Raw genomic sequence first — 16,392 nt, 5'->3', positions numbered from 1 at the left:
AGGTACTACCATCCATGCAATCTTTAGGGACCCTGGTGTAAGTGTCTGCCCTGAAGGGCTCAGCCTGCAGGTCACTAGTGTTTACTTTACAGGGTGGGTCACCACTGGTCAACAGTCCAGAACTAGGTTTGATTTTTCCAGCCACCTCACTTGGCAGTGGCACGGCCTGCAGGGACAGCTCGGCCTGAGGTGCCCTGAACTCCCCTGGCCGCTGGGCCCCTCCACAGATCCCCTCGAAGGTGACAGCTGGATGGCTCTTGGGAGCTGCAGCTGCTCCGCACACACGAGCACACAGCTCGCCTCCAGCGTCAGGGCCAGCAGGGTCCAGAGCACAGACCCGGTAAAACCCGCTCTCTTGCCAACTCCTGCATCGTCCATGGTCAACACACAGAGGAACATCACCGTTCCCCTCCACACCGGACACACCTAAGGAGTCACCGTCACTGCCCTCCTGAACCTTCCCCACCCTTTCGTTCTCTATTACGGAGCTTTTCCCAGTGGTTGGGCCGTGGCCTTGAGGGTCAGCTACCAGGGCTCCCCCTTGCCCATCTGACAGACGCCCCGCACCTTCTAGGGCACCCCATTTCCTGCCAGCGCCTGCATTTTCGCAGCCCAGCCCGGCAGCAACAGCAGCCTCCCCGGCAGTGTCGCGCCTGCTTGACAGCCCGCAGCTGGGAGAGGAAAGCGAGGGCAGTGAGGGCCCCGGTGTCTGACCCTGACTGTGCGCGGGCCTTGCGACAAGCCAGGCCCACACGGTCGCTCCATGGCCAACGGTGTCATGCTCCTCGCCTCCAAAGCTACCAAATAATGAAGATAAAGTTCTACTTATCTTGTTCTCCGCTGCCTGCTCCTCCAAAGATTTCTGTAAGAGGCCAGTTTTTTCACTGTCAGGGTCGCTACTTAATTCTTTGCTGAAGCAACAACCCATGTCTGAAAGTCCAAAAACTCACGTAACAATGCTTGTCGCTTTCCGAGCCTCCACAAGCCCATCTCACACTCACTTTCTATGGTTTCTGATGAGAAGCCAACGCCCAGACACCAAAAATAACCCTTGCACAGCAGTCACATGTCCCTGCCACTCAAGTCCAAACTCCTAATCACAACAGACCTGCCTACAAGACACCCCAGGCCTCCTCACGTTGAAACCCAAACAGCACACGGAGTTCAGACTCAGAACACAACCATTTTCATATTACTTTTCTTATTCTCATAAACTCAGTAAAAAATAACTAAAATGACTGTCCCAGCCAGAAGAGGGGATTTCAGACATCAGCATTCCCAGAACCGTACATCACGGCACAGCGGCAACTAAAGGAGCCCGCGTGCGTGCTCCTGGAAGGGAAACAAAAGTAAAGGTGTTCTGTGAAATCCACGGGTGCTTCTAGCTATACCCAGCTTTCTGTTTGAGAATTAATGGCTGTGGCTTTTCAGGGACAACGTGCTGGTGTCCACTGGGGATGCACGTAGGAACGAGTACAGTGGCTGGCACGCCATCGGGGATGTGCTTTAGAACAGCCCTGGCCTGCGAATAAAGAGGTAAATACATACAGACATGACACTCTTTAAACTGTGTGTGCAGAAGGGAAGAAAAGACAAAACAAGCAGCAGAATGTGAGGTGGCAACTGCTCAGGTTCAGAATGGGCGAGCTGCGGTTCACTTCACTCTCCACTTCCGCAGATGCCTGAAAATTCTAGTTCAGAGAAAAGAAAGAGCAAGAGAAAAAGAGAAAGAAGGAAAACCTACGCCTGCCAGTCCAGTACAGGAAGCCCCTCGAAAGCTCGCACGTGAAGCCGCCTCCGTGCAGCATCTGTGCAGTCACCTGACCCCACGTACAGGACCGCCACACCTAGGATGGGCCCGAGCTCACGCCAACATCTGCAAGCTTTGTTCGCAGTAAAGCGCTCCTTCTTACGATTTTGATACATTTTAAAATTAAATTAATTCTGTTAACTCCTCTGTGAGCGATTTTTCTGTCTACTTTAGTCTATAGTTATGGCTGGTGTACTCCTAACATTTTATAAAACACTGAGGGTTTCTGAGGACAAGTTTAGAATTCTATTTAATTAAACATGAAGATGACAGGAAGCCCTGTGAATGTACCTCAGCTCAAGCACTGAAATGACAGTGGATAATGATGATGATGCTGATGACGATGGCGGCAAACTCTTTCTTTCTCCGGCGCCACGTGCATAAGACTTGAAGGACACCAGACCCCCCTGGGCAGATATATGGACCCATCCTGTAGATAAGGCACGGGAGGCCAAGGGCTCCACTCCACATAAGGTGACCTGCTCTCTCTCTCACTAGAAAATTCAATATCCACAGGAAAAAGGATCCTTCAGCCCACGTGACACAGCCCTTAACCTCTGTTCCACAGAGTTAAGTGCAGGGTTAAATGGAGCAGCAGTTACGGGGCAAACCCATGAGCTTTTCTGCCAGGTCTGATTCTCAGTTCTGACCACATGTGTAAGCTTCGGCAAATTACTTAACCTCTTTGTCTCAGTTTTCTCATTTGTCTAATTTACTTAAAGAGCTGTGGTGAGGTACTAAGTAAAATATTTAAAATAAAACCCCCAAATCACTTCAAAGTCCTCATAATCCGACCCCAGCCCACCTCTCTAACAGCCTCTCTTTCTAAGATGCCACCCTCCTCACCTTCTTTGCCTCATCCTCAAAAACCCCTAGTGACCAACCCTGGCACACCCTGTCTTTGCTCAGAACCCTTTATCTGGTCTCACTCCCCCAGTTCCCAAGCCTCACCACCCTTCCTGAGGCTGTGCCTCTCAGCTCTGAGAGAAGGCCCTCTCCTGTCCCCACGTGCCGCCTGCTCACCCTCCGTGGGTCAGCATCTGTACCCCTGACTCTCTCAGTGTGGGCTGTGGTGCCCTGGGGATCTGCAGGCTCTCCAGAGAATTAAGACGCAAACACAGAGTTTTAAAGATTGGCCATGTTTGCATACAGGTTTAAGAGTGCAGTGGTGGCATGTGACAACACTTAAATTGACCTAAGCTACTGGGAAAAGAGTTGGATCTAAGACTTCATAAATTCACTCATGCCCATTGAAGGCCAGGTGACATCAAGGTAGGCCACAGACACAAACCGGCAAAAGAAGTGGGAAACTGTTCACCCCGCATTCAGCAGTTTAGGTTGTGGTAAACTCAAAGAAATTCTCGGTAACCAGTATGAGAAGTACTCGGTGAAGCAGCTTTAGTTTCAGCAAATCATCATCTGCCAGACTAAACAAATACCATTAATTTGTACTTTACAGGTTTGCACAATCAAGTTTTATATTTGTATTAAGAATTACATACCATAAGAGATTATCAGTAGTTCTACAGTATTAGAAAAACAATTTAAATCAACAGCAACCTGGAGAGAGCTCTCACTGAAGCAGTTTTGAAAGGTCAGGCAAAGTGGTGAACTAGGGGGCTCCAAGCTCTCAGTCACTCTCATTTCTCCACAGAAATGTGGAAACACCCAGAAGCTTCTGAACCAACTTTACAGGAGCTCTGAAAACCAATCACAGGTTACAGCTACTAAGCAAACACACAATCAGGAAAAAGCTGCGCTCAACCCGGCAGGAACGTTTTGGGGTGTTGTGGGGCCTTGGTCTGGGGTGGGCAGCAGCCTGGGTCCCAGATCCCTCCCTGGAGCCAGAGGGAGCAGGGCAAACCGTCCTTGCCGATCAGTGTCCCCATCTGTTCTGTTCTGGCTGGAGGCTACCAAGAGGACTGACTTGCCTATCCTGTCTCACATAACGCTGAACACAAGCGGGTAAAGTGGCAGGCACCACTCATGAAAGCTACAGGGGGACCAGAGACCCACATATGCCAGGGCACAAGGTGACAAGTGGAGACATGCAAGAACCATCCAAAGCCTGGAGAAGAGGCTAGGGTGCAACTCCTGGAAACAAGGACATTCAAAAGCAGCCACACATATGGGGATCCAGGAGGCCACATCCAGGCAAGACATGTGCTCACCGAGGTGTTTCACCTCGGGCTGATCCCTGGTCTCCAAGCAAGCTGCGTGAACACAAAGCCCGCCTGCAAAGACTGGGAGAGGCAAGGTACTTCCTCTCTGATCAGGCGCCGGTCTGACTGTCAGCTTCAGCTCAAGACATTCAAGAAAATCTTTGTTAAAATATTAGGTGAACACAAGCAAAAAGGAAAGCGACTTCACTCAATACACATGACAAGGAACAGTCTTCATAAAAGTGGTCTGGAAAAGTCTTAAAACCATGAGACTACTGTAGTCTTAAACAACAACAACAAACAGGAAACCTGGGATAAGGAGAGAACCCGACGTCCATAGTTACTATGTTACAATCGAATGCCCAGTTTTCGAAAACAACAAAACCGTAAGGCATACAAAGAAACAAGAAAACATGACTCATTCAAAGGAACACAAGTAATTGGCCCTGAGAAAGTGAAGACATGGGACTTACTAGATGAAGACTTTAAAACAATCATCTTAAATATGCTCAAAGAGCTAAGGCAAATCATAAACAAGGAACTGAAGTTAATCAGGAAAATAATAAATGAACAAAATGAGAATATCAACAAAGAGGTAGGAATTATAAAAAAGAACCAAACAAATACTCTGGAGCTGAAAAGTACAATAACTAAATTGAAAAATTCACTAGAAAGGTTCAGTTGAAGAACTGGACAGGCAGAAGGGGAACCAGCAAATGTGAAGACAAGACAATTAAAATTACTGAGTCTGAGGAGCAGAAGGAAAAAGAATGAAGAAAAGTACATGGGGCCTAAAAGACTCAATGGGGCATCATTAAAGGGACCAACACACACATTGTGGGAGTCCCAGAGCAAGAAGAGAGGACAGGGAAGAAAGAATATGTGAAGAAATAAGAGCCAAAGATGCCCCAAGTTTGACGAAATCCATGAATTTACAAATATCAACAGACTTCAAGTAGGATAAACCCAAAGAGACCTACACCAAGACACATTATAGTCAGACTGTCAAAAGCAGCAAGAGAGAAAAAAGGACTCATCAAGTACAAGAGATTCTCAATAAGATAATCTCCAGTTTATCATGAGACAACTTGCAGGACAGAAGGCAGTGATATGACATACTTAAAGTGCTGAAAGAAAACCTCAGTTGAGAATTCTTTATCCAGCAAAACTACTCTTCAAAAATGAAGGACATTCACTTCATTTGTGACATTCCCTGGGAAAAGACATTCCTCGATAAACAAAAGTTGAAGGATTTAAAAGGGAAACGTGTAAAAATAAGTATAAATCTACGGTATTGGGCACACTTAATAAAGATGTAATCTGTGACACCAATAACAGAGGGAAGAAAATTTTATAAGAGAAAAGTTTTTGTGTGCTATTGAGGTTAAACAGGCATCAAATTAGATAGTTATATCTTTTCGATGTTTTTTGCAGTCCCCATGGTAACCACAAATACACACACACACAATATACATAAAGAAAAGTTTTTAGAATAAATGACTACACTATCAATTATGCCATGTTGGTGTTAAAGAAATTTCTTTTCGGACACTTCCGGGCAAGATGGCGGAGTAGAAGGACGCTTGTAAGTCACCCTCTCCCACAAATACACCAAGACCCACATCTACAGACCCACTCAGCCAACCAGAGCACCTGCGGAACTCCGACAGATCATCGCCCTCTTCAAAAGATAAAGACGCCAGGGATCTGGTAGGAGAGAGGGAAAGGGGAGAGAACGGAAGGCGGAGCAGCGCGGGACGGGTCCCGCGGGGAGAGAGCGGCAAAGGAGGACTGGCGCTCGCTCGCTGGGTCTCCCCTCTCCGATTGGGAGGCCGGCGGGACGGAGGGGGAGCCTCCGGGGCTCGGATCTGTGCAGAGCAGCCCTTGTCTGACGGAACTAAGTTGAACGGGCGCGGAGCGTCCCCCCGACACCCAGCCTGAGACACGGGCCAGCAGCCGCGGGCAGGGCCAGGCTGCACAAGCCGGGCGGAGGACGGGGGCGGCTGGACGGAGGCAGCTCCGGGGGACTGCAAGGGGCTGGGCGCCGGGGCTGTGGGTGTACAGGACAGAACAACCTGGGCCCTCCATAAAACAGCAAGGTTGATGTGCTCTTGGGGGAAGGGTGCATACCCCCATCTCTGAAAACCCACGGAAACTTTTCAGGGGAAGAGGGGCGGGGCCCAGGCAGAGCCGCCATATTCTCCGGCGCTGAGCACCCAGGCGGGGGCAGAGGCGAAACCTGCGTCCTCACCGAAGGGCTTAGCAGCCTCAAGGGCCAGACTGAGACGGGCCTACAGCCCTGGGCAGATAGGATCCTTCCATTCTGGTCCCCCAGAGAACTTGCTCCACAAAGACAAACAAGCAGCTGGGTCTTGGCTCGGAGCAGGGACGAGGCTGCCCCTAGGTCTTCCCCGAGCCCACCCGCGGAGCGCGACCAGGGCGGAGCGCGACCAGGGCGGAGCGCGACCAGGGCGGAGCGCGACCAGGGCGGAGCGCGACCAGGGCGGAGCGCGACCAGGGCGGAGCGCGACCAGGGCGGAGCGCCGGCCAGGGCGGAGCGCCGGCGCAGAGCCCGCAGCCGCACAGAGCAGCGGAGCTACCGGCGGCGCAGGCAGGGGGAGAGCGGCCCCCCGCCTGTCGGGCAGGAACACAACCCCTGACCGAGGTGCTGGGAAGGGGCACAACCCGCCCTCCTGCCTGGCCAGTCTGCAACATCTGACTGCGGCATCCAGAGGGGCAGTGACCCGCCCGCCCGCAGCAGAGGAGAGCTGCATCTGACCCCGTGTTAGGAGGAGGCGCGATCTGCTTGCCGACAGGTGCTGGGAGCAGCACAGAAGAGGGCGCCAACGGAGGGCCTATGAAAACAAGCTGAGCTTCCAAAACAGGACGAAGACAGAAGGACATCACATTAAAAGCACACACACTCCAGGAGAACACCGACAACCCCCCCCCTTTTTTTTTTTGGTTTTTCTTTTGCTTTGTTTTGTTTTTTTGTTTTCTGTTTTTGTTTTTGTTTTGTTTTGTTTTAATCTGTTTTTACCTGTTCTATTTTCAATTACTCTTTTAATTTTTACTTCTTAATTCATTTCTATTTCTCTTGGGTTTTGATGTCCTGTTATTGATTAGACACAGGCTTCAAACACATATATTCATCTCCCCACCCCCCCTTTTTATTTTAAAGGTTTTAAAAGGACGTCTCCACCCGATTAATACGCTGCTTCAACCCGCTCTTCTATTATTCATTATACATTGTTTTCAAACCCTCTTTCTCCCTTCTTTTAAAAATCTTTCTCTCTCTCTCTCTTATTCTTTTCTTTTCTTTTTTTTTCTTTTTTTTCCCTAAGTTCTATTCCTAAATAGGCATTAGATAGATAAAATCCTTAAGATCCAAAATAGACAACTGATACTCCATAAACCACAGTGCCAGAGAGGTATGAGCAAGATGAAGAAGCAGAGAAACCTTTCCCAATTAAAAGAACAAGAGGAATCCCCTGAAAGAAAGCTCAATGAAATAGACATCGATAGCCTACTAGATCAAGATTTCAAAAAAGGAGTGATCAAATTGCTGAAGGAATTAAAAGAGATAATGCTTAGAGAAATAAAATATGTCAAAAATGAAATTGAAGCTATAAAGAAGAGCCAAGCAAAATGGGAAAACTCAATGACAGAGATGAGGAATGATCTAACAGCTGTGCAAAGCCGACTAGTTAATGCAGAGGAACGAATTAGTGATCTAGAAGACAGGGCAACAGAAAGCACCCATTCAGAAGAACTACAAGATAAGCAAATAAAAAATAATGATAATAGCATAAGGGACCTATGGGATAATATAAAGCGTCCCAATCTTCGCATAATAGGGGTCCCAGAAGGGGAAGAAGGATCAAAGGGAATTGAAAAGGTTTTTGAAGAAATCATGACTGAAAACTTCCCAAACTTAAAGAAGGAATCAGATATACAAGTACAGGAAGCTCAGAGGGTCCCAAACACGAAGAACCCAAATAGACCCACACCAAGACATATCATAATCAAGATGGCCAGAGTCAAGGATAAAGAAATGATTCTAAAGGCAGCAAGAGAAAAGCAAAGAGTGAACTACAAGGGAACCCCCATAAGGCTCTCAGCTGATTTCTCTACACAAACACTACAGGCCAGAAGGGAGTGGCAAGATAGATTCAAAGCCCTGAATGAAAAAAAGATGCAGCCTAGGATACTTTATCCAGCAAGGCTATCCTTTAGGATAGAAGGAGAAATAAAGAGTTTCACAGACAAAAAAAAGCTGCAGGAGTTTAGCAACACTAAACCCATGCTAAAAGAAATATTGAAAGGGCTAATAGAAAAGCAGCAGGATGCTACATAAATGAGAAACGTACAACTGGAAAGGTGATAACTCATGAATTACAAATAAAGAAAACACGAAATTATAAAAGAAGACATACAAATCACTGAGAGTGGGAGAGGGAGGCAGGGAAATATAGAATTTTTTTTCTTTCTTTTTAAAATTTTTTTAACAGTAGGATGGGTTTGAGATCATGTTATTATCAGTTTATTAAAAACGGGTATAGGTTAATAGATTTACAAAAAAGGGTAACCACAAGTCAAAAATTTACAAGGGAGTCACAAAAATTAAATAAAATCCATGATAATACAAAGGAAAATTACCAAACCACAAAAGGAAGAAGAAAGGAACAAAGAGGATATACCAATTCAACTGCAAAGATAAGTTCAAAATGGCAATAAACACACATCTATCATTAATTACTGTAAATGTTAATGGACTAAATGCTCCAGTCAAAAGACATAGAGTGGCAGAGTGGATAATAAAGCAAGAACCTTCAATATGCTGCATACAAGAGACCCACTTTAGGGAGAAGGACACATATAGATTGAGAGTGAAAGGATGGAAAAGGATATTCCATGCAAATGGAAAAGCCAAAAAAGCAGGTGTTGCAGTACTGATTTCAGACAAAATAGACTTTAAAACAAAGGCCATAAAGAAAGATAAAGAAGGACATTTTATAATGATTAAAGGAGTGATACAAGATGAAGATATTACACTCGTTAATATATATACACCCAATATAGGAGCACCTAAGTACATACAAGAATTACTAACAGAGATAAAGGGGGATATTGATGGGAATACAATCATAGTTGGAGATTTTAACACTGCATTAACATCACTAGACAGATCTTCCAGACAGAAAATAAACAAGGCAACAGAGAAATTAAATACTACAATAGAAAAACTAGATTTGGTGGATATTTTCAGAGCTTTACACCCCCAAAAAATAGAATATACATTCTTTTCAAGTGCACATGGAACATTTTCCAGGATCGATCATGTACTTGGACACAAAAGAAACCTCAACAATTTTAAGAAGATAGAAATTATCTCAAGCATCTTTACTGACCACAATGCCATGAAACTGGAAATCAACAACAGAGAAACAAAGGAGAAAAAAAGAAAAGCATGGAGATTAAACAATATGTTATTGAAAAAAACAATGGATCAATGAGGAAATCAAAGCTGAAATTAAAAAATACCTTGAGACAAATGATAATGAAAGCACAACCACTCAAAACCTATGGGACACAGCAAAGGCAGTGCTAAGAGGGAAGTTTATAGCGATACAGGCCTTTCTCAAAATAGAAGAACAATCTCAAATAAACAAGTTAACTCACCACCTAAATCAATTAGAAAAAGAAGAACAAAAAGCCCCAAAAAGCAGCAGAAGGAAGTAAATAATAAAGATCAGAGAGGAATTAAATACAATAGAGATTAACAAGACCATAGAAAAAATCAACCAAACCAAAAGTTGGTTTTTTGAAAAAGTAAATAAAATCGACAAACCTCTGGCCAAACTCACAAAGAAGAAAAAAGAGAGAGCACAAATTAGCAAAATAAGAAAGGAAAATGGAGAAATTACAACAAACAAAATAGAAATACAGAATATCATACGAGAATATTATGAAAAACTATATGGAACCAAACTGGATAACCTAGAGGAGATGGACAAGTTTCTGGAAACATACTGTCCACCAAAACTGAATCAAGAAGAAACTGAACACTTGAACAATCCGATCACTAGAAAGGAAATAGAAATAGCAATTAAAAACCTCCCTACAAATAAAAGTCCAGGACCGGACGGCTTCACCAGGGAATTCTACCAAACATACAAAGAAGAACTCATACCAGTCCTTCTCAAACTCTTCCAGATGATTGAAAAGGAGGGAATACTCCCAAACTCATTCTATGAAGCCACCATCACCCTGATACCAAAACCAGACAAAGACACTACAAAAAAAGAGAATTATAGGCCAATATCACTGATGAACATAGACGCCAAAATCCTCACCAAAATTTTAGCAAATAGAATCCAACAACACATAAAAAAGATTATACATCATGACCAAGTCAGGTTCATCCCAGGGACACAAGGCTGGTTCAACATACGCAAATCAATCAACGTAATACATCACATCAACAAGAGAAAGGACAAAAACCACATGATCATCTCAATCGATGCAGAAAAAGCATTTGATAAAATTCAACACCCATTTATGATAAAAACTCTCGCCAAAGTGGGTATAGAGGGAACATATCTCAACATAATAAAAGCTATATATGACAAACCTATAGCCAGCATAGTTCTCAACGGTGAAAAACTCAAAAGCTTCCCACTAAAATCTGGGACAAGATAAGGATGCCCACTATCACCACTCCTATTCAATATAGTCCTGGAAGTCCTAGCCACAGCAATCAGGCAAGAGAAAGAAATAAAAGGGATCCAAATTGGAAAAGAAGAGGTAAAAGTGTCATTATATGCTGACGACATGTTACTATATATAGAAAACCCTAAAAGGTCCACAAAAAAGCTACTAGAGCTGATCGAAGAATTCAGCAAGGTAGCAGGTTACAAAATTAATGTTCAAAAATCAGTTGCCTTTCTTTACACTAACGATAAATCAACAGAAAAAGAAAGTAAAGAAACAATCCCCTTTAAAATAGCACCCAAAGTAATAAAATATCTGGGAATAAATCTAACCAAGGAGGTGAAAGAATTATACACAGAAAACTATAAACCATTGATGAAGGAAATTAAAGAAGACTTTAAAAAATGGAAAGATATTCCATGCTCTTGGATTGGAAGAATCAATATTGTTAAAATGGTCACAGTGCCCAAGGCAATCTACAGATTTAATGCAATCCCTATCCAATTACCCAGGACATATTTCACAGAACTAGAACAAATCATAATAAAATTTATATGGAACCATCAAAGACCTAGAATTGCTAAAGCATTACTGAAGAGAAAGAAAGAGGCTGGAGGAATAACTCTCCCAGACTTCAGACAATACTATAGAGCTACAGTCATCAAGACAGCATGGTATTGGTACCAAGACAGACATATAGACCAATGGAACAGAATAGAGAGCCCAGAAATGAACCCACAAACTTTTGGTCAACTCATCTTCGACAAAGGAGGCAAGAATATACAATGGAATAAAGACAGTCTCTTCAGTAAATGGTGTTGGGAAAACTGGACAGCAGCATGTAAAACAATGAAGCTAGAACACACCCTTACACCATATACAAAAATTAACTCAAAATGGATTAAAGACTTAAACATAAGACAAGATACAATAAACCTCCTAGAGGAAAACATAGGCAAAACATTATCTGACATACATTTCAAAAATTTTCTCCTAGAAGAAATAAAAGCAAGAATAAACAAATGGGACCTAATGAAACTTACAAGCTTCTACAGAGCAAAGGAAACCAGAAATAAAACAAGAAGAAAACCTACGGAATGGGAGAAAATTTTTGCAAGTGAAACCGACAAAGGCTTGATCTCCAAAATATATAAGCAGCTCATACGACTCAATAAGAAAAAAATAAACAACCCAATCCAAAAATGGGCAGAAGACCTAAACAAGCAATTCTCCAAGGAAGACATACAAATGATCAAAAAACACATGAAAAAATGTTCAATATCACTAATTATCAGAGAAATGCAAATCAAAACTACAATGAGGTATCACCTCACACCAGTCAGAATGGCCGTCATTCAAAAATCCAAAAATGACAAATGCTGGAGAGGCTGTGGAGAAAGGGGAGCCCTCCTACACTGCTGGTGGGAATGCAGTTTGGTGCAGCCACTATGGAAAACAGTGTGGCGATTCCTCAAAAGACTAGGAATAGACTTACCATATGACCCAGGAATCCCACTCCTGGGCTTGTACCCAGAAGGAAATCTACTTCAGGATGACACCTGCACCCCAATGTTCATAGCAGCACTATTTACAATAGCCAAAACATGGAAACAACCTAAATATCCATCAACAGGTGACTGGATAAAAAAGATGTGGTATATTTATACAATGGAATACTACTCAGCCATAAAAACCGACAACATAATGCCATTTGCAGCAACATGGATGCTCCTGGAGAATGTCATTCTAAGTGAAGTAAGCCAGAAAGAGAAAGAAAAATACCATATGAGATCGCTCATATGTGGAATCTAAAAAACAAAAACAAACAAACAAACAAAAACAAAGCATAAATACAGGACAGAAATAGACTCATGGACAGAGAATACAGACTTGTGGTTACGGGGGGGGCGGGGTAGAGGGTGGGAAGGGATAGACTGGGATTTCAAAATTGTAGAACAGATAAACAAGATTACACTGTATAGCACAGGGAAATATACACAAAATGTTATGATAGATCACAGAGAAAAAAATGTGACAATGAGTGTGTATATGTCCATGTATGACCGAAAAATTGTACTGAACACTGGAATTTGACACAACACTGTAAAATGATTATGAATCAATAAAAATGTAAAAAAAAAAAAATTTCTTTTCAATTTAACTAAAGTATGTCTTGCAGAGAAGTATCCATGAGCTACATTACATAGCTCCTGCCCAAATGGGTCTTAAAACTCCCAAGATAAAACACACACTTAAAATCTTTAGAAAAGTAATGTAATACATAATTTCTTATATAAATTTTAATCAAATAAGGAAGTAATATAGGTGACTGTGAAAAAGATGAATCAATGAAATTTTAACAGTTATAGCTGAGAATGCCCTTGAAGGATGTAAAAACTTTCAAGATGGACAGAAAATTATAGAAGGGAAAAAAAGTATTACAGTTGATTTTGTTCTAAATGGCAACTCAGTTACTTCTTAATTATAATTTTTAATTTTAGGTAACTCAGTTACCTGATGAACATACACAATAGTAGTTTTAATGGTCTCTTCTATACAATAAACATAGTAAAACAGCTACTTGTTTATTCCAAATTTACTTCTCAGGCCCTAACCTCTCCAGTGAGATCCAATTGATACGAGTGACCCACTTCACTGCTCATCCGAATTTCTACCAATTAGTGGATTTTCCCTCTACAAACCTTTACTTCTTCAGTTTTTTCCACCTCAAAATAAATGAAACCACCAGCCGTCAAGTTGTTCAACTGTCCTTGATTTACCTTCTCCTCACCCCAACGCTACATCCAATCCTGACCTGGTGCAGTTGGATCCACCTCCAGAGTGAACCTGAAATCCATTCAGTCTAAACTACCATCATTTCTCTTTCGTTACTTAGCAGTTTTTTATCTGGTTTCTCTGCTTCCATTCTCGGCTCACCACAACACATTCTATTAAGATAATGAGGTCAAAATAATCTTCCTAAAATGTGTAAGTCATGCTACCCCCACCTAAAATCCTATAGCTTTATCCCAAATTAATGTCAGCCACTCAGAGACAATGCATAGTTCCCGAATGCCTGCAGGAGCTAGGTTTTGTTTCTGGTACTGCTTTCTCCTTGTTGTTTCTCTTTCTAAAGGTAATAACAGATGTCAAGAGGAAGTACTCATCTTGAGCTGGCTCTGAAGCCAGGCTGCCTTGGTTCAAATCCTAGTCCTGCCACTTTCTAATAGAGCAATCTTGGGAAAATGACTTAAGCCTCTCTAGGTCTCAGTTTCCTCCAGTTAAGAATCACTTTTCGGAGCTCACTGATTGGCTAGATTTGTAAATAGTTACTACTCGACATGGATTTTTTTTTGGGGGGGTGGACTACAGAATAAACACCTGATAGTACCACTGGATACATGCAAACCTGCTCCTGAACTATTCAGACATCACTTCAAAGATGCTCCTGCTACCTACAGTGCACCTAACTCAAGGGAAAGGCTGCATCTTACAGAGACCAGTTCCTAAATCAGACTCACTAACCGACTGTAGCAACTGCAGACTACCAAGCCACAACACCAATTAAAACGTCCACACACTTAGTTGCACCATGCACCATGCCAGTTAGAAAACATTCAAAGCAATGCCATTTATAATCACAGGAAAAAAAAAAGGAACAAGTTAAATGTACCTCAAAGCCAAACGGCTAAGGAAATGATGGCATCTCAACAAAGAAAATACTACAGGGCAAGAACGAGCAGCTATATCGATGAGATCTGCTATGCGGGAAAACACAAGGTGGAATATGTGTATGTTGGTATGGTTACAACTATATAAAAATGTGTGTACTCTTTCTTTTCTATCAAGATGCTCGAGTCTGTTATAAACTTTCAAAGAACACACATGTTGTGAGCCCAGATGGTCTCTAAAGGTACCTTCCAGCTCTAGTTTTCAATGATCCAATGAAAACCTAAAGTGTGCAACACCCTGAAAACCTGGGAAGCAGCGTGTCCACGCTTTACAAATCCCGCTGTTAGAGATGAGATCGGCCCAAGGGACATCAAGGGTACCGAGCAGCAGGGCTGGACCAAGAACGAGCCACGTGATATTCTATCGCAGGAAATTAACTCTTAAAATGACGAAGACAAAGAAAGCATGTGTAGGCAGCATTAGCTGCACATTATTTCTCCACAGAAATGAAATACTGAATTCTGGCTCTAGTGTTACACTTCTTCTCTACATCGGCCGTATCTCAATTCTCACCTACAAAGTAATTTTAAAAAACAAGCAAAAACAAAATAATAGAAAAAAACCCATCCATCGAATCCAAATATCTGGTTTTATGCTCTACAATAGGTTTTAAAGACATCTGAATATTATATTGGACTGCAAATTAATCGAGAGGAGGGAGATTTGGTCTAAATAAGAATCTTTTAAAATCCTTCAATGATTTCTATATAATTTGCCTCTTAGTCTACTAGAAGTCTTATATTTGGATTTTAAATTGCTTAAAATATAACTCATTTAAAAAACCAATGTAAAATACAATATGCAAAAAATTCTACATACATTATAGAACAACAGGGAAGGTCTTTCATTATTTAAAATTCTCCTTTATCATGAACAGATCAACAATCCAATCCCCACCTTGAATTTTTACATGAACTCTTATAATTGGGGGGAATGGATAAAGTTGACTACAAATTTTGCACGATTACTTTTAAGAAGACTTACTTTTAAAATTCTGTAGGGTTTATGAGATCACTTAAGAAGACTGCCAAGCTAACTGCTCCTGACTCCAAACGCACCTGACACAGGCAAACGCAAATGGTGTAAGGCAGGACTTAAAAACCAGCAGGTCTCCATTTCCTTATTCTTTCATTAATCACAGCTAAGATGTGAGCCGATTTTCTTAGTAAAAGATTACTATAACTTCTGTGCTTTACGGAACCAAAGCTATCACAATGTAAAGTTAATCAGACACATACAACAGACACTCAGTGACCCGTTAACAATACTGCAATGAACATGGGGATTAAACCAGTGCCCACGTACACTGTCATCTGAACAGATGCACACGCGAGCATGGGAGCCAGAGGAGACTGCACGCACTGGCAGTGCCTGTGCCCAGGGGCTGCCCCCACTCCCTTTCGGGGAACACTGGCATTTTCTAATTTTTTTTACAATAAACGTTTGTTGTAAGGCAGCATCTATGAGCCTCAGCTGAGATTAATCTCGGAAATGAATTACCTGACTCAAAGTTGGGATGGAACTTGTCTGAGAAGTGGTTTGAGGTATGGGACCATTCATCTGTAAAATTGAAAACACCAAACACATCAATACAATGTAAAGAAAAAAATTTTCAAACCACAACAATTTAGCAAAACAAAACCAAGAAAAGCTCATTGTTACATGACAAATTCAGTAAGATACTCAGAATGATGCAGGAGCCTCAAAATTGAAACATTTTGAAATTCTGACTGAACATCGTAAGCAAAATTCCTCGAAAAATTAAGAAAACCTATATTTCCCAATGCATTTAGAAACTTTAAATATTAATGCTTGACATGATAAAATCTTACAATAAACAAAGGCAGTCAAAATTAAAAATCTATATTATAATTCTAATCCTTCAAACAAATATCACTACAGTGGCTATGTTATTAAAGTATTTATAAATCACTACAATTTTCTTGGTGATTTTTAAATCTAGACCTTTATGTA

At 42.1% G+C, this 16,392-nt stretch overlaps 1 protein-coding gene across 3 annotated transcripts in view; it reads right to left on the bottom strand.

Moving 5' to 3' along the window:
• The window catches only part of LARP4B (La ribonucleoprotein 4B), a 75,742-nt gene that overhangs the window by 33,513 nt on the left and 25,837 nt on the right, over nt 1-16,392 (bottom strand). For all 3 annotated transcript variants that reach the window (XM_072955123.1, XM_072955122.1, XM_072955121.1), the window contains one exon: nt 15,919-15,978. In XM_072955123.1, coding sequence (XP_072811224.1) covers nt 15,919-15,978 — 60 coding nt within the window. The remainder of the gene's footprint in view (nt 1-15,918; nt 15,979-16,392) is intronic.

The sequence above is a fragment of the Vicugna pacos genome, chromosome 35 (genome assembly GCF_048564905.1).
Source record: "Vicugna pacos chromosome 35, VicPac4, whole genome shotgun sequence".
NCBI classification, from domain to species: domain Eukaryota; kingdom Metazoa; phylum Chordata; class Mammalia; order Artiodactyla; family Camelidae; genus Vicugna; species Vicugna pacos.
Note: the sequence above shows the minus strand (reverse complement) of the source record. Positions and strands in the feature narration are given on the sequence as shown.